The sequence below is a fragment of the Pongo abelii genome, chromosome 3 (genome assembly GCF_028885655.2).
Source record: "Pongo abelii isolate AG06213 chromosome 3, NHGRI_mPonAbe1-v2.0_pri, whole genome shotgun sequence".
Lineage (NCBI taxonomy): Eukaryota > Metazoa > Chordata > Mammalia > Primates > Hominidae > Pongo > Pongo abelii.
In genome coordinates, this window is record NC_071988.2 from 47,168,460 (window position 1) to 47,187,019 (window position 18,560).

Below are 18,560 nucleotides of genomic sequence, written 5' to 3' on the forward strand. Positions count from 1 at the left end.
ATCTTGGCTCACTGTAATCTCCACCTCCCTGGTTCACGCCGTTCTCCTGCCTCAGCCTCCTGAGTAGCTGGGACTACAGGCACCTGCCACCACACCCAGCTAATTTCTGTATTTTTACTAGAGACTGTTGGCCAGGCTGGTCTCAAACTCCTGACCTCAGGTGATCTACCCATCTCTGCCTCCCAATGTGCTGGGACTACAGGCGTGAGCCACCATGCCCGGCCTATTATGCTCTCTTTGTATCATCATATGAACATTAAAGGCTCTCTTCTCTGTGACGATTCTTTCCATGTTCTTCCACAAATGGCCCCTGAGAACATGTTAGGGCACTCCTGCAGGGAAGCTTAACTACTTGTATATTGTGTGCAGAAGAAAGGTTCCCCATTCTGTGGGCAAAGCATCACCTTTGACAAAGTCACAGAAGCATAAAAGAGACATATGGAGCAATGAGAGAGAAAACAGACACCCACTTGGCTAGATCAGCCAAATGAAGCTTGGAGTTTTGCAGGGAGAGGTGTGGAAGTCAGATACACTCCATTGCTATTGTCATCCCACCACTCAGTGATCTTTACAGGCTAGAACCAAAGTATAAGAATCTTTCCCTTGGAATGCTGTGTATACAGTGAGTCTTAAGTACAGTCCTCAACCTTGAGTACAGCCTAAAGAACCAAAAATGGAAAAATAAGCAAAACAAATGTCCTCAGAGCACTCACAGCAGTTGACCTCGTCGGACTTATCCACACAGTCATGGTCACCGTCACACACCCACTCCATGGTGATGCAGCGCCCGTCCCCGCAGCGATGCTCTGTTGTGGGATTGCAATCTGGAGAAATGAAAACTCACGAGGATGCAGAGAACCAGCATGACAAACAGGCAGGATTCTGTGGGTCCCAGTTCCCATCGAAGAGAGTCTGTTCCAATGGCTCCAATACCTTCAATAACATTTCTGCAATAGGTCTGGCCCAATTAAAATGCCAGGCCCTTCCCACTCATGTGCCCCACTGACCACCATCACTGTGGGGTAAGGGGTCTGTTTTTCAGATGAGTAACTACTCTAGCTGTCCCAGGACCCATAGTTTGTTCTTATTGTTGTTGGCTTTTGTTTTCTTTAGTTGTCATTTTCTTTCCTTATGAAAAATTTATGATTTCTGCCCTGGTTCAAAAAACAGAACTGTGATTTGTGTTTCACAATGCAGCTAGCGGATTTGATGTATCTGTAACAGCTCTCTCACATTTCTAGGAATTGTAACTTACCTGTCTGGCAAATTGGGAAGGCAAGTATCTCCTTGTCATCTCTCCTGATGCTAAGCTTAAGTTTTTAATTGATTATCTTTTTTTTGAGACAGGGTCTCTCTCTTTCTCCCAGGCTGGAGTGCAGTGGTGTGATCCCAGCTCACTGCAGCCTCAACCTCCTAGGATCAGGTGATCCTCCCACCCCAGCCTCCCAAGTAGTTGGAACTACAAGGACATGCCAGCATGCCTGGCCTTATGTCCAAAAGAACTGCTAGGTAAGCCATGCAAAATATTTATGTTATATTCATGATTCTTTTTAACCTGGACTTCAACTTTGTCCCAATTTATATATTAGTGAAAAAGAACTAAGTCATAAGTTCCCTCTCACAAAGGGCAGAATCCATAGGATGCTTTGCCATGAGAGGTGGTATACCCTGAATATAAGCCGCGTTTTAGAAGATGTATGTGGATTCATGAATAATAGATTCCATGAGAAAATATGATGAGTCTAGTAACAGTGCCATGGTCATAGACAAACTTCTGGAGTGGCCATAGATCTTACAGGGTATTTGGGATCAATAGAGGAAAGTATAGGGAGGACATAGGTTTGAGAAAAGAAGAAAAGCGAAGATGGCCGAATAGGAACAGCTCCGGTCTACAGCTCCCAGCGCGAGCGACGCAGAAGACGGGTGATTTCTGCATTTTCATCTGAGGTACCGTGTTCATCTCACTAGGGAGTGCCAGACAGTGGGCGCAGGTCAGTGGGTGAGCGCACCGTGCGCCAGCCGAAGCAGGGGCGAGGCATTGCCTCACTCGGGAAGCGCAAGGGGTCAGGGAGTTCCCCTTCCAGAGGTGACAGACGGCACCTGGAAAATCGGGCCACTCCCACCCGAATACTGTGCTTTTCCGACGGGCTTAGGAAACGGTGCCCCAGGAGAGTATAGCCCGCACCTGGCTCAGAGGGTCCTACGCCCACGGAGTCTCGCTGATTGCTAGCACAGCAGTCTGAGATCAAGCAGCAAGTCGGCAGCGAGGCTGGGGGAGGGGCGCCCGCCATTGCCCAGGCTCGCTTAGGTAAACAAAGCAGCCTGGAAGCTTGAACTGGGTGGAGCCCACCACAGCTCAAGGAGGCCTGCCTGCCTCTGTAGGCTCCACCTCTGGGGGCAGGGCACAGACAAAAAGACAGCAGTAACCTCTGCAGACTTAAATGTCCCTGTCTGACAGCTGTGAGGAGAGCAGTGGTTCTCCCAGCACGCAACTGGAGATCTGAGAACGGGCTGACTGCCTCCTCAAGTGGGTCCCTGACCCCTGACCCCTGAGCAGCCTAACTGGGAGGCACCCCCCAGCAGGGGCAGACTGACACCTCACACGGCCGGCCAGGTACTCCAACAGACCTGCAGCTGAGGGTTCTGTCTGTTAGAAGGAAAACTAGCAGAAAGGACATCCACACCAAAAACCCATCTGTACATCACCATCATCAAAGACCAAAAGTAGATAAAACCACAAAGATGGGGAAAAAACAGAGCAGAAAAACTGGAAACTCTAAAAACCAGAGTACCTCTCCTCCTCCAAAGGAACGCAGTTCCTCACCAGCAACGGAACAAAGCTGGACGGAGAATGACTTTGACGAGCTGAGAGAAGAAGGCTTCAGACGATCAAATTACTCCGAGCTACGGGAGGATATTCAATCCAAAGGCAAAGAAGTTGAAAACTTTGAAAAAAATTTAGAAGAATGTATAACTAGAATAACCAATACAGAGAAGTGCTTAAAGGAGCTGATGGAGCTGAAAACCAAGGCTCGAGAACTACGTGAAGAATGCAGAAGCCTCAGGAGCCGATGCGATCAAATGGAAGAAAGGGTATCAGCCCTGGAAGATGAAATGAATGAAATGAAGCGAGAAGGGAAGTTTAGAGAAAAAAGAATAAAAAGAAACGAGCAAAGCCTCCAAGAAATGTGGGACTATGTGAAAAGACCAAATCTACGTCTGATCGGTGTACCTGAAAGTGATGGGGAGAATGGAAACAAGTTGGAAAACACTCTGCAGGATATTATCCAGGAGAACTTCCCCAATCTAGCAAGGCAGGCCAACATTCAGATTCAGGAAATACAGAGAACGCCACAAAGATACTCTTCGAGAAGAGCAACTCCAAGACACATAATTGTCAGATTCACCAAAGTTGAAATGAAGGAAAAAATGTTAAGGGCAGCCAGAGAGAAAGGACGGGTTACCATCAAAGGGAAGCCCATCAGACTAACAGCGGATCTCTCCGCAGAAACCCTACAAGCCAGAAGAGAGTGGGGGCCAATATTCAACATTCTTAAAGAAAAGAATTTTCAACCCAGAATTTCATATCCTGCCAAACTAAGCTTCATAAGTGAAGGAGAAATAAAATACTTTACAGACAAGCAAATGCTGAGAGATTTTGTCACCACCAGGCCTGCCCTAAAAGAGCTCTTGAAGGAAGCGCTAAACATGGAAAGGCACAACCGGTACCAGCCACTGCAAAATCATACCGAAATGTAAAGACCATTGAGACTAGGAAGAGACTGCATCAACTAACGAGCAAAACATCGAGCTAACATCATAATGACAGGATCAAATTCACACATAACAATATTAACTTTAAATGTAAATGGACTAAATGGTCCAATTAAAAGACACAGACTGGCAAATTGGATAAAGACTCAAGACCCATCAGTGTGCTGTATTCAGGAAACCCATCTCATGTGCAGAGACACACATAGGTTCAAAATAAAAGGATGGAGGAAGATCTACCAAGCAAATGGAAAACAAAAAAAGGCAGGGGTTGCAATCCTAGTCTCTGATAAAACAGACTTTAAACCAACAAAGATCAAAAGAGACAAAGAAGGCCATTACATAATGGTAAAGGGATTAATTCAACAAGAAGAGCTAACTATCCTAAATATATATGCACCCAATACAGGAGCACCCAGATTCATAAAGCAAGTCCTGAGTGACCTACAAAGAGACTTAGACTCCCACACATTAATAATGGGAGACTTTAACACCCCACTGTCAACATTAGACAGATCAACGAGACAGAAAGTCAACAAGGATACCCAGGAATTGAACTCAGCTCTGCACCAAGCAGACCTAATAGACATCTACAGAACTCTCCACCCCAAATCAACAGAATATACATTTTTTTCAGCACCACACCACACCTATTCCAAAATTGACCATATCCTTGGAAGTAAAGCTCTCCTCAATAAATGTAAAAGAACAGAAATTGTAACAAACTGTCTCTCAGATCACAGTGCAATCAAGCTAGAACTCAGGATTAAGAATCTCACTCAAAACCGCTCAACTACGTGGAAACTGAACAACCTGCTCCTGAATGACTACTGGGTACATAACGAAATGAAGGCAGAAATAAAGATGTTCTTTGAAACCAACGAGAACCAAGACACAACATACCAGAATCTCTGGGATGCATTCAAAGCAGTGTGTAGAGGGAAATTTATAGCACTAAATGCCCACAAGAGAAAGCAGGAAAGATCCAAAATTGACACCCTAACATCACAATTAAAAGAACTAGAAAAGCAAGAGCAAACACATTCAAAAGCTAGCAGAAGGCAAGAAATAACTAAAATCAGAGCAGAACTGAAGGAAATAGAGACACAAAAAACCCTTCAAAAAATTAATGAATCCAGGAGCTGGTTTTTTGAAAGGATCAACAAAATTGATAGACCGCTAGCAAGATTAATAAAGAAAAAAAGAGAGAAGAATCAAATAGATGCAATAAAAAATGATAAAGGGGATATCACCACCGATCCCACAGAAATACAAACTACCATCAGAGAATATTACAAACACCTCTATGCAAATAAACTAGAAAATCTAGAAGAAATGGATAAATTCCTCAACACATACACCCTCCCAAGACTAAACCAAGAAGAAGTTCAATCTCTGAATAGACCAATAACAGGAGCTGAAATTATGGCAATAATCAATAGCTTACCAACCAAAAAAAGTCCAGGACCAGATGGGTTCACAGCCGAATTCTACCAGAGGTACAAGGAGGAGCTGGTACCATTCCTTCTGAAACTATTCCAATCAATAGAAAAAGAGGGAATCCTCCCTAACTCATTTTATGAGGCCAGCATCATCCTGATACCAAAGCCTGGCAGAGACACAACAAAAAAAGAGAATTTTAGACCAATATCCTTGATGAACATTGATGCAAAAATCCTCAATAAAATACTGGCAAACAGAATCCAGCAGCACATCAAAAAGCTTATCCACCATGATCAAGTGGGCTTCATCCCTGGGATGCAAGGCTGGTTCAATATACGCAAATCAATAAATGTAATCCAGCATATAAACAGAACCAAAGACAAAAACCACATGATTATCTCAATAGATGCAGAAAAGGCCTTTGACAAAATTCAACAACCCTTCATGCTAAAAACTCTCAATAAATTAGGAATTGATGGGATGTATCTCAAAATAATAAGAGCTATTTATGACAAACCCACAGCCAATATCATACTGAATGGGCAAAAACTGAAAGCATTCCCTTTGAAAACTGGCACAAGACAGGGATGCCCTCTCTCACCACTTCTATTCAACATAGTGTTGGAAGTTCTGGCCAGGGCAATTAGGCAGGAGAAGGAAATCAAGGGTATTCAATTAGGAAAAGAGGAAGTCAAATTGTCCCTGTTTGCAGATGACATGATAGTATATCTAGAAAACCCCATTGTCTCAGCCCAAAATCTCCTTAAGCTGATAAGCAACTTCAGCAAAGTCTCAGGATACAAAATCAATGTGCAAAAATCACAAGCATTCTTATACATCAATAACAGACAAACAGAGAACCAAATCATGAGTGAACTCCCATTCACAATTGCTTCAAAGAGAATAAAATACCTAGGAATCCAACTTACAAGGGATGTGAAAGACCTCTTCAAGGAGAACTACAAACCACTGCTCAAGGAAATAAAAGAGGATACAAACAAATGGAAGAACATTCCATGCTCATGGGTAGGAAGAATCAATATCATGAAAATGGCCATCCTTCCCAAGGTAATTTACAGATTCAATGCCATCCCCATCAAGCTACCAATGACTTTCTTCACAGAATTGGAAAAAACTACTTTAAAGTTCATATGGAACCAAAAAAGAGCCCGCATCGCCAAGTCAATCCTAAGCCAAAAGAACAAAGCTGGAGGCATCACGCTACCTGACTTCAAACTATACTACAAGGCTACAGTAACCAAAACAGCATGGTACTGGTACCAAAACAGAGATATAGATCAATGGAACAGAACAGAGCCGTCAGAAATAATGCCACATATCTACAACCATCTGATCTTTGACAAACCTGAGAAAAACAAGAAATGGGGAAAGGATTCCCTATTTAATAAATGGTGCTGGGAAAACTGGCTAGCCATATGTAGAAAGCTGAAACTGGATCCCTTCCTTACACCTTATACAAAAATCAATTCAAGATGGATTAAAGACTTAAATGTTAGACCTAAAACCATAAAAACCCTAGAAGAAAACCTAGGCAATACCATTCAGGACATAGGCATGGGCAAGGACTTCATGTCTAAAACACCAAAAGCAATGGCAACAAAAGCCAAAATTGACAAATGGGATCTAATTAAACTAAAGAGCTTCTGCACAGCAAAGGAAACTACCATTAGAGTGAACAGGCAACCTACAAAATGGGAGAAAATTTTCGCAACCTACTCATCTGACAAAGGGCTAATATCCAGAATCTACAATGAACTCCAACAAATTTACAAGAAAAAAACAAACAACCCCATCAAAAAGTGGGCGAAGGACATGAACAGACACTTCTCAAAAGAAGACATTTATGCAGCCAAAAGACACATGAAAAAATGCTCACCATCACTGGCCATCAGAGAAATGCAAATCAAAACCACAATGAGATACCATCTCACACCAGTTAGAATGGCGATCATTAAAAAGTCAGGAAACAACAGGTGCTGGAGAGGATGTGGAGAAATAGGAACACTTTTACACTGTTGGTGGGGCTGTAAACTAGTTCAACCCTTGTGGAAGTCAGTGTGGCGATTCCTCAGGGATCTAGAACTAGAAATTCCATTCGACCCAGCCATCCCATTACTGGGTATATACCCAAAGGACTATAAATCATGCTGCTATAAAGACACATGCACACGTATGTTTATTGCCGCATTATTCACAATAGCAAAGACTTGGAACCAACCCAAATGTCCAACAATGATAGACTGGATTAAGAAAATGTGGCACATCTACACCATGGAATACTATGCAGCCATAAGAAATGATGAGTTCATGTCCTTTGTAGGGACATGGATGAAATTGGAAATCATCATCCTCAGTAAACTATCACAAGAACAAAAAACCAAACACCGCATATTCTCACTCATAGGTGGGAATTGAACAATGAGAACACATGGACACAGGAAGGGGAACATCACACTTCAGGGACTGTTGTGGGTTGGGGGGAGGGGGGAGGGATAACATTGGGAGATATACCTAATGCTAGATGACGAGTTGGTGGGTGCAGTGCACCAGCATGGCACATGTATACATATGTAACTTACCTGCACATTGGGCACATGTACCATAAAACCTAAAGTATAATAATAATAATAATAATAATTACAATAAAAGAAAAAAAAAGAAAAAAAAAAAAGAAGAAAAGCACAAGAGGTGCTTGGGCAGGAACCAGAAGAGCACAGGGAGCCAGGGCAGAGGCTGGTCTGAAGGAAAGTGATAATTATTGCTATTAGATGGAGACAACTGGCATCCAGACACACAAACTTCACGATAGCCTGCTATCTTCAGAGGAATTATGTTGCCTGTTAAGACCATTTTTTTCTCACATGCTACCTGCATGCTGGCCCTCTCCACTAACCCATCCAACTACCAAACAACACTCACTCATTTTCAATCCCCTGCATTTCCTAATTATCTCACTGGTAAAGGGAAGGGTTAAATCTGATGATCTCCAAGGCCTCCTGCAACTATAATTTCTGTGATCTATATAATTACAATTTCCTCTCATCCTTTTTCTCGACTAGTCAGTCCCAGGATATAACCCACATCTAAATGTAAATTAGTACAGTCATTATAGAAAACAATATGGAGGTTCTTGAGAAAACTACAAATAGAACTTCTATATCACCCAGCAATCCCACTACTGGGCATATACCCAAAGGAAAGGAAATCAGTATATCAAACAGACACCTGCACCCCCATGTTCATTGCAGCACTACTCACAATAACCATGATATGGAATCAATTTATGCCATCAAAAAATGAGTGGAGCAGAAAATATGGTACATCCACACAATGGAATACTATTCAGCCATGCCAAAAGAATAAAATCCTGTTATTTGTAGCAACATGGATGAGCCTGGAGGACATTCTGTTAAGTGAAATAAGCCAGGCATAGAAACAGAAACACCGCATGCCCTCACTCATATGCAGAGTTGATCTCATGGAAATAGAGAGTAGAACAGTGGTTACTAGAGGCCAGAAGGGTATGGAGGAGGAGGGATAAAGAGAGATTGCTGCCAGGTGCGGTGGCTCATGCCTGTAATCCCAGCACTTTGGGAGGTCGAGGCAGGCAAATCATGAGCTCAGGAGTTAGAGACCAGCCTGACCAACATGATGAAACTCCATCTCTACTAAAAATACAAAAATTAGTTGAGTGTGGTGGCACACACCTGTAGTCCCAGCTACTCAGGAGGCTGAGGCAGGAGAATCACTTGAGCCTGGGAGGCGGAGATTGCAGTAAGCCAGGATAGCGCCACTGCAGTCCAGCCTGGGTGATAGAGCGAGACTCCATTTCAAAAAAAAAAAAGAGAGAGAGAGATTGCTTAACTGATACAAAATTACAGCTAGATAGGAGGAACAAGTTGTAGGTTTTTATAGCACAGGATGGTGACTATAGTTAATGATAATTTATTGCATATTTTCAAATAACTAAATAAGAAGATTTTGAATGTTCCTAATACATAGAAATGATAAATGTTTGAGGTGATGGATATGCTAACTATGCTGATTTGATCATTACATATTGTATACATGTATTAAAATATCATGCTGTATTCAATAAATATGTACAACTATTATTAGTCAGTCAAAATAAAATAAAAATAAACTATTATCAGAAAAAAACAATAACCCGCATCTATCTAGTCACACAGGAATTGTTTGTACACATACATTTTAAAATATTTTTACAGATACAGCAAGTGGCAGCTAGATGGCACTCCTAGAAACCACCAGGTTTCCCAGCATGGGGTTATTCCTAACATTCATGATTCCAATGCCTTCCTCTGACCATACCGCTGATCCTTCCCAAACATTCATTTTGATGTTATCTAATGCTGGACATTGTCTCATATCATTTGTCCAGGGCGTATCCTCATCCCAGTTTGCCCTTTTGTTCATGTTGCAAAGTTCCTACGTCATTCAATAATATACTACCTAAAAATTCTGAAGCTAGTCACAAAGCCAAAAAAGTAAACGAGCACGAGGAATTTTGCTGATTTTAATTTATGAGATGGCATTCAGAATTGGACATGACTCTTTAAAAAGTGGGGTTATTCTTTAAAAGATAAGATCAGCGTGTGTACACAAAACAAATGCATCATCCTAACCCTGGGTGTAGCTGCTGCACAGGTGGTCCCTGTACTATTTGAGGATTAAATAAAGGTGGGGACTTCAGTCGCATGTACCAAGGGAATCAGCCACAGACAATATATCTGCCCTCAAAGTTTGCTCAAAAGCCCAAAATCTAACATAAGCCGCTGGCTCTAACCAGAGGAGAAACAGAACACATTTGAGGAGAGGAAAAAAACTATTAATGCATTAACAATCTTTACCAGTCTTCCCATCCCACTTCTTAAACATTTTCTTAATATGATTTTTTATGTATTACATTTACACATAAGACATTACTGAGGACAGTGATTGAACATACTTCCTCCTTCTAAAAAACAAGAAACCAATCATTTTGTAATTTAAATTGCTAATCATATTAACACATAATGAACTATAAGTTTTTGGTTATAAATTTCTGCGATTTTAAATTAAAACCTTTGGGGAAACAATGTTACTTACCACAGTTTTGCTCATCACTCAAATCCCCACAGTCATCATATCCATCACACACAAGGCTGTAATTAAGGCACTTGCCTGTGTGACAGTGAAACAGATTCTCACTGCAGTCTGCAAATAAAAGAAGCCACCAGTGTGTCATCAGAGCTGTACAGAATGCTATTGTAGTACGATATTTAACAAAAGCCAATCATGGAAGGTACACCCTAATGGTAACCTGGTCCACACCTGTTGTTTTATAGGTGAGAAGGTGGCACACAGAGATACAATGACGTGTTCAAGGCCACCTGAACAAGTGGCTCCCAAGCCAAATGATTCTATCACTTTCTGATGTGTTTCTCTGACTTCCATTTTATGTCACCTGAACGATCCTTGATTGTTAAAGATGAGAAAAGACATTCTCAACTCACCATCATTCCTAATGAAGTTCTTATTCATGCAGAATAGACTTTAGTAACTTATGTTTTCTTTAGAGTTGAAAGTCTAGGTTTGTCAGTAGTAAGCATAAACATAACAAATAAAATAAGTCATTTAGATTATAGAGTTGTTATTTCCTTTCACATAAACATCACTGCTTAAGCCAATTGAGTGTTTCATAATGTAATCCTCAAATAAGCAAGTACTGTCCAAAGACTATGGTGGCAATATGAGAAGTGCTATGTAATCTCAGGACGCTTACAGTTTAATGTTGAAATAAACAACATTCAGGGGAAATGGTTTCCTGATTTTAATAAGAAAATAAAGTCTTGTCCTTGGGTAAACCAGAACTCCTATCCTGGTTCTGCCATCTACTAGCTGTGGGACTTTTAGTGTGTTATTGTTAGTTCAAGTCTAGGTGTCTGTGAACTGATCTATCGAATTGGGACAAAATCAGCCACTTAATAGGGTTTGAAAGAAGAGTTTAATGAAATAGTGTGTGTAAGGCAATTCAATGGAAAGAGAATGTTCTTTTCAACAAATGGTATTGGGACAATACTAGAAAAAATTTGCAAATTATATATATGATAAAGAAATTTGGATATCCAGAGTCTCTACAGAACTCTTACATTCAATAATAAGATGAAAAAGAATTCAATTACAAATGGTCAAAAGACTTGAATAGAAAGTCTTCATGAAAGACATAAAAACACATGAAAAGGTGCTCAACATTATTAGTCATTAAGCAAAGGCAGCAGGGGGTGAGAGGGCGGGGCAAAACAAAAGAAAAAAATAGCTAAGGCAAATTAAAACCACAAGAAGATATAACTACACATCCCTTAAAATGGCTACAATGGAAAAGATGGATAATAGCAAGTATTGGCAAGGATTTTGAGAAAATGAATCTCATGGATCTCTGGTGAGACTATAAAATAATAATGCCACCTTGGAAAACTGGCAGTTTCTTATGAAGGTAACTGTAACCTTACCATACAATTAATTTGTGAATTCCACTCTTAGGAATCTACCCAAGATAAGTTAAACATATATCCACACAAAGATTTATATATAGATGTTCACAGCAGCATTATTCATAAGCCAAACACTAGAAAAAAATCCAACTACTCACTAACTGGAATGGACAAACAAAACGTAATACTCATGCAGTGAAATACTACTCGGTGATTAAAAGGATGAAACTACCAATATATGTGACAGTATGGATGAACCCCAAAAAGTTACGCTATGTGAAATAAATCAGATACAAAAATTACATATTATATGACTCATTTATGGAATTCCCAGAAAAAACAAATTTATAGAAACAGAAATCTGAGAAGTAGTTACGGTAGCTGAGGGATTAGAATTGGTGACTGACTACAAATGTGTGGGAGAGAAATTTTGGGGGAGATGCAAACATTCTAGAACTGTATTGTGAGGTTAGTCGCATAACTCTATAAGTTTACTAAAAATCAACAGATGAAATTTATAGGATGTAAATTATACCTCAGTAAAGCTGTAAAAATGTTTAAAATCAATATACGTAAAGAAGCCTGCATTTTACAGAAACTAGATTTCTTAAATATATTTTTATTTCCCTTATTTAAAGTAAATTAAGTGCAAAACAGTTTGCTTAAGGCTGGAGAAGGAATACAGAAGATGGGCGGAATTTCAATAGGGTGGATGTAATGAAAAGTTTAGCATATTTCAAGCAGAGGAAATAGCAAGAACAAAGGAAAGAGGCAAAAAAATAGGGCACGTTTGAAGATCAGTCTACTTGGCTGACGAAGGCCAGAAATCAAGTAGTCAATGGTTCAGTCTCCTGAATTCCACCTGATTGTTTCTCCTCAAGTAGAAGCCTGTATCTCATACAACAAGTAGCAGCCACCACTTTACTGTAAACGTCCCACACTAGATGACGATTCATTATCCAAAGCCTTTGTCATTGATCAGTTAAAACATTAGGGATGCCAAAATATGACATTTATATATACATGAATCATAAATTTCTGTTTCAAAAAAGCACTCTTTTAAAAAAAAACTTCTTAAAGTTTTTAGAATCACATCATTTTATGAATGGAATGGGCCTTAGAAATCACCTGTTCAGTGTCTTCATTAGGAAGGTGTGTATGTGCACAGACACACACAGGCATACATACACATAAGTCCACACTTATAAGCATACAGAACTTTGTAAGTACTTTTTATTTTTCACCTCCCCCAGCCTGAATAATTTTCAAATAAGGACAGCCACCATAAGGGAAAATATAAGAACTAAGAAGTCCTAGCTATCACCTTGACAATGGTATTTTATCCCACTCAGCAGAGGGTGCTATTTCCCCACCCTGCACCCCCGCTGCTGAATGAGGCTACCACACAGTGACAGCTGAGTGGAAAGGTTATGACACTGGTTCTCCTGCCAACAGGGCAGATCTGGGGAATTCGTGCATCAAGATATATACACTACCTTGTGAAATTCTAAAAGATCTTTTTGATTTTTTTTTGTCTTAATCTAAATTACTCTTGTGGAAGTTTTGGGTCAAAATGCTAGAATCAGCAACAGCCAGGGAAATAAGGCTTCTCAACTTGACCATCAGTGCAAAGTACATGCATGCATTCACCCAGAGGATGGGGGACAGTGTTTCAGCACCTTTTAAACCCTACAAGTTAATTTCTTTGTAAGCACTACACTCACTTTTTTTGACGGTAGGACTACTAGGGAATCAAATACCCCTTTCAGAATCTGATTAACCTAAGAACACACCAAAAATTTCCAAAAGTTTATTTGTCTTCTATGAGGCCCATTCTAGGACCCCTGGTAATTCATACTAAAACACTGCATTGGAGATATTTTAAAAATTGATGTCCTCATTTATTAAATTACTTCATAAATGGAGAGGATTCAGGCATTTTTTAAAATTCTCGTTGTTCTCCAAGGTGCGAATTCAACTTTCTACTATTATAACTTGCTTGGTTAGAAGCCATTTTTAGAAGTGAGATACAAAATGAGTTGCATTTGGAAAACAATCTGTTACTTCCCTAAGATCTGTGTGATTAGTAAACACGCAAAACCTTAACCAGAGGCACTGCAAAGCCAGAAATATGTAGCAAATGGCAAAGATCACAGTGTCTCCTTTTATTGAAATAAATGTTTATTTGACCTGGAAAGAGATGTTGTCAGCTCAATTTGGGGCCAGCAAATCAAAATTTGCAAAAGCTGCTTGCTGTGATTTTCTTGCTCAATAACAAGCATAATTTTGCACGACCTAAGGTAGATGTTTTTCTAGATACATCTTTTTTTTTCTTAAGGAGAGCTTGATACAAAACATTTCTTCTGAAATTCTTGCATGTTAATATTTATTTCAGTTTGGCATCTCATACGCACACTATTAATTCTTGTCTCTCAAAATTATCGTTAAATTAGAGCAGAAAACTAACACACAGAAAGCCTTTTTCTCAAGGGCTTCTTTCAACTGTACAGTCTCTATGACTATAAACATGAATGTGTTGCCTCAACTCAAGATGCAAGTACGGATGCTCAGTTTCCACCCACAGAAGATTAAATATGGAAAGGACCAGAGGTTATTTCATCCAACCCTCTCATTCTGAAATGACCAGAGGAGTTATATGGTCTGTCCACTGTTGCTCAGCTCATTTACAGCAGAATCATGAGAAGAACCAGGCTTCTTGACTCTGAGTTCTTTCTACTATTGGCTTCCAGCTCTAGAAAAGGGTTTCTCAATGGCAGTATCATTTGACGTTTTGGACTGGGTAATTCTTTGTTGTTGGGGGCTGCCCTGTGCAGTGTAGTTTGTTTAGCAGTATCTCTGGCCTCTACCCACTAGATGCCAGTAGCACCTCCCTCCACTCCCACAGTTGTGACAATAAAAAAAGTCTCCATGCATTGCAAAATGTCACCTGGAGAATTGAAAATCATGTTGCACAGTATACAAACATCACTTGAGTGCAAGGCCTAGCTTTAATCCCATCTTTTCTTTTTTTCCCATCAGCTCTCTATGCAATCCAGCTTCTAGTAATCTTACTCTTTTTACTAGAAGGACTCCCTGCTGCTACCTTTTTTTGTTTGCTTGTTCACCTCAATTTTTTTGACTTTGTGATATTGCTTGTGTTATATTGTTTTAAAATACCATATTTAGGCTGGGCACAGTGGTTCACACCGGTAATCCTAGCACTTTGGGAGGCTGAGGCAGGCCGATCACTTTCAGCTCAGGAGTTTGAGACCAGCCTGGGCAACATGGCAAAACCTTGTTTCTACAAAAAATACAAAAATTAGGCCTGGCGTGGTGGCTCATGCCTGTAGTTCCAGTTACTCAGGAGGCTGAGCCTGGAGAATTACTTGAGCTCGGGTAGTGGAGGCTGCAGTGAGCTGAGATCACACCTCTGCACTCCAGCCTGGGCAACAGAGCGAGACTCCATCTCAAAAAAAATTTTAAAAACCATATTTAATAGTTTCTATGTGTATATGTTAGTTCCCTGATTTGACTAAAAGACTCATAAAGAAAGAAACCATGGCTTAACAGTATCTTTCTATTTACTAGGTAGCTAAAACATGATTCACACATAGTAGGAATTAAAGAATATTCAATACTTTGATTGATTCAGTATAATCAGATTGCCACTATACAAAAAGTAAAATTTGCAAACATTTAATACTTCTTCCATAAGCAAAAAGTGAGTTTTTTTATTTTTATAATTTTGATGAAACTATTTCTAGCATTTACTTTCAGCTACCTCTTAGTAGAAAGATTATTATAGATACAGTCATTTTTGATGATTCAAACATCATTTGGAATATCAATTTTTATTTTGTGCTGTTTAGGCTGCCTCCATTCTAAAATAGCTTCACATGGTGCTGCTTTTAAAATTGTTGTGCATATTTTAGTGTTTCTGTCTTCCTTACATGTATCAGCTGACATTATCAGCTGTCCCCACGACTGCCAGTGGTCATTCTCTGCACCTAGTAACAAGAGGTGCTGGGTGGGAGTGGAGGAACAATAAGATAACAACAGTGACAACAACAGTCACGACCACAAATGCTAGTGCTCTTTGAGACTTACTGCAGGCAAGACATTGGTCTATATGCTTTGTATTCAGTGACTCATTCTGAACAATTTGAGAGATATTCACTATGTATTGTTTCCATTGTACTACTGAAGAAACTGAGGCACAGGGAGGTTGAGTAACTTGCCTAAGTTATCAGAGGCAGGAAATGGTAAGGTCGAAACCTAAGCAGCCTGACTCAAGAACTTATAGTAGTCATTACTACACCGTATTACACTCGGTGTATAATTAGATAGCCACCACCCTCAAAAATAAGTCAACCAATTTTACCCAAACTTCACAGAAAATGATTTTCAAAAATATTTGATAGTGGTTTTTATGTGTCATAAAGTGTGTGAACTTTGTGGCAGCTATTTCACTGTGACAATGTTTTCCTCGAGTTTCTAATTTAAAATTAAGAAGTATTCATCTACTAAGCACTTGCTATGTCCCAGGCGCTATTCTAGGAGCTGCTTATAGACTCAAAAGATTATAGAATCTTAACAACAAAAGAGACACCAGGCACTTTCTAGCCTGGTGCTTCCAAGTCTGGCCGTCCATTAGAATTACCTGGAGAGCGTTACAAAAGTACTGCTGCCTGGTCACCACTGCAAACAAATGGAATCAAAATCTCTGCAGGTGGGGCTTCCTGGGGAGGCCAGCATGCAGCCATCCATGATGACACCGAAAGCCAGGGTTACAGAAGTGGCCTGCCTAAAGCCACAGAAATAGACATTTCTAAAATTTTCCTGATTTTTGAAAATTTTTCTACTACACCACTAAAATTGTTTCAGGTGTTTGGAAATCTTTTCATCCAACAAATACTTAAGAAGAGATTGACAAGACAAAACCAGTTAGGGGAGAAAGTCAGAAAGTCACAGATACCTGGAGTGCTCTTTAATAAACAATTACCTCTGAAAGCCGTAATACATCAAAATCAGTTAAAACATTTCCCTGCAATATGAATGATTAGAGTATAATCTCACTAAATCTGAACTTTTTTATGGATAAGGACAAGTCAAAGGCAGATGAGCTGAGAGAAAAAGCATTAGATTTTGAACCATTTAAGACTGGGTTCAAATTTAGCGAATCATGGGCAAATTTATTCATTGCCCTAAGCTCTGTCTCTGCACCTGTACAAAAGGGGATAGATAACACTTCCTATGCTGATAATTAAATCAAAGCATGTAGGTAAATGCTTCTAGCATAGTTTATTAGGTAACTCACAAATAATAAGTCCCTTCTCTCCCTTCCTTTGAACGTGACTAAAAAGGAAATTAACGACTCAATGAACTACACAGGCCACCTAATATGACCCATGTTTTATAAAAGCAGGCAAGTGCTTAGCTAGAGATCATTTTTGCATCTAATCCATAGAAGCATAATCTCCTCTGGCAGTCCTCCTTCTTGCCTACCTGCGAGAACCTTAGGAACTAGGCATTTTCTTCTGTTCCTCACTGAGAACGCACAGCAAAACTTCCTTCTCCTCTCATGAGTATCTGTGGGTTGCATTCACACTCTGATTCACATCCAAGGCCTAATTCAGACTTACACTATTGCTTTACCACATGATGGTGACAACAGGAGTATGGCACCCTCTGTAAACACTCATGCTGAAACACCGCAAAGCACTCAACGTTAAAGCTCAAAAGCAGATGTCCTTGTAAGGCCAAAAACAATTGCATATGAAGCCTTCAATGTCTGTGTTTTCATACAGAAGTTTTCTGAAGGGATGTATTTCCCCAATGGACCAAACAGATCATTTTTGTGGTATGTTCATGGGAAAGGGACATATCTATTTTCCTTAATATATGCTTCAGCTTATCGGACATTGGTAAATGCCTTGCAGAACAGTAACACATTGTTGACTAGGAAAATTAGCCCCTTCAAATTTAATTTTAACAAATGCAGAAGAAAGCACTTACAGGGTTTGGAGTGCAATGCTCAGTACAATTGAGGAATATATGATAAAACTGTAGTTGGCCCACCACAGGAGATACAGGCACATGCAGAATTTGAACAATGCCATAACGTGGGCCACAATGGGAGAATAGCTAGAGATTCTACCAAATTCCCATAAATTGGATATAATTACATTGAATTATTTAAAGTTCCCTATTTTAGCTGATTTGCACAGTATCTTCTGCTAAGCCCACAGCAACACTTCCCAGTTTAAATACACAGCCTATAAAAATGTTTTTATGTAAAATTGTGTGCCATGCGTTGTTTTGAAAAGACAATTCCAAGTTGTAAAACACAAATGTCTTACTGAAAAGAACGTTTCCTGAAATATGCGTGGCATAATTAAAGTTCCACGGGATGCTAGATACTAGGAAGAATAAAAAATGCATGAATAAATGAAGAAATAAAGGTGAAGATTCATATGAGAAAATAATTCTGTTGAAATAAGAAGTTAGGCAAATGTCTTTTTTTAAAATTACAGGATTTCTCAGAATCTCTAATATACAAATGTGTATTCTAACCCTCTAGGAAGTAGATCTGATAGTATTTCCCAAAGTTATTTTTTTTCAAGCATTATTCCAGACTCAGATACTATACGGAACATCAGTTTGGGAAACACTGACCTGAAATGTTACCAGGATAAACTGTCATTCAGTAGTTCTGCCATTCAGCAGGACAAAGGAGCGTCCTAGCCCATCAGGTGAAAGATGAGTTTGTCCATTTGGCAAACAGACCAGAAGAATTTTTCGATTAAGATCAGTATTCTCAAGCACTTATAA

At 39.7% G+C, this 18,560-nt stretch overlaps 1 protein-coding gene across 5 annotated transcripts in view; it reads right to left on the minus strand.

Moving 5' to 3' along the window:
• The window catches only part of CORIN (corin, serine peptidase), a 269,106-nt gene that overhangs the window by 85,975 nt on the left and 164,571 nt on the right, over window positions 1–18,560 (minus strand). For 3 of the 5 annotated variants that reach the window (XM_063723399.1, XM_024245732.3, XM_063723402.1), the window contains exons 7-8: window positions 10,345–10,452; window positions 714–824 (exon numbers count right to left, since the gene is read on the minus strand). In XM_063723399.1, the coding sequence (XP_063579469.1) occupies window positions 714–824; window positions 10,345–10,452 (219 nt within the window). The remainder of the gene's footprint in view (window positions 1–713; window positions 825–10,344; window positions 10,453–18,560) is intronic. The other 2 variants (XM_063723401.1, XM_063723400.1) reach the window with 1 other exon arrangement.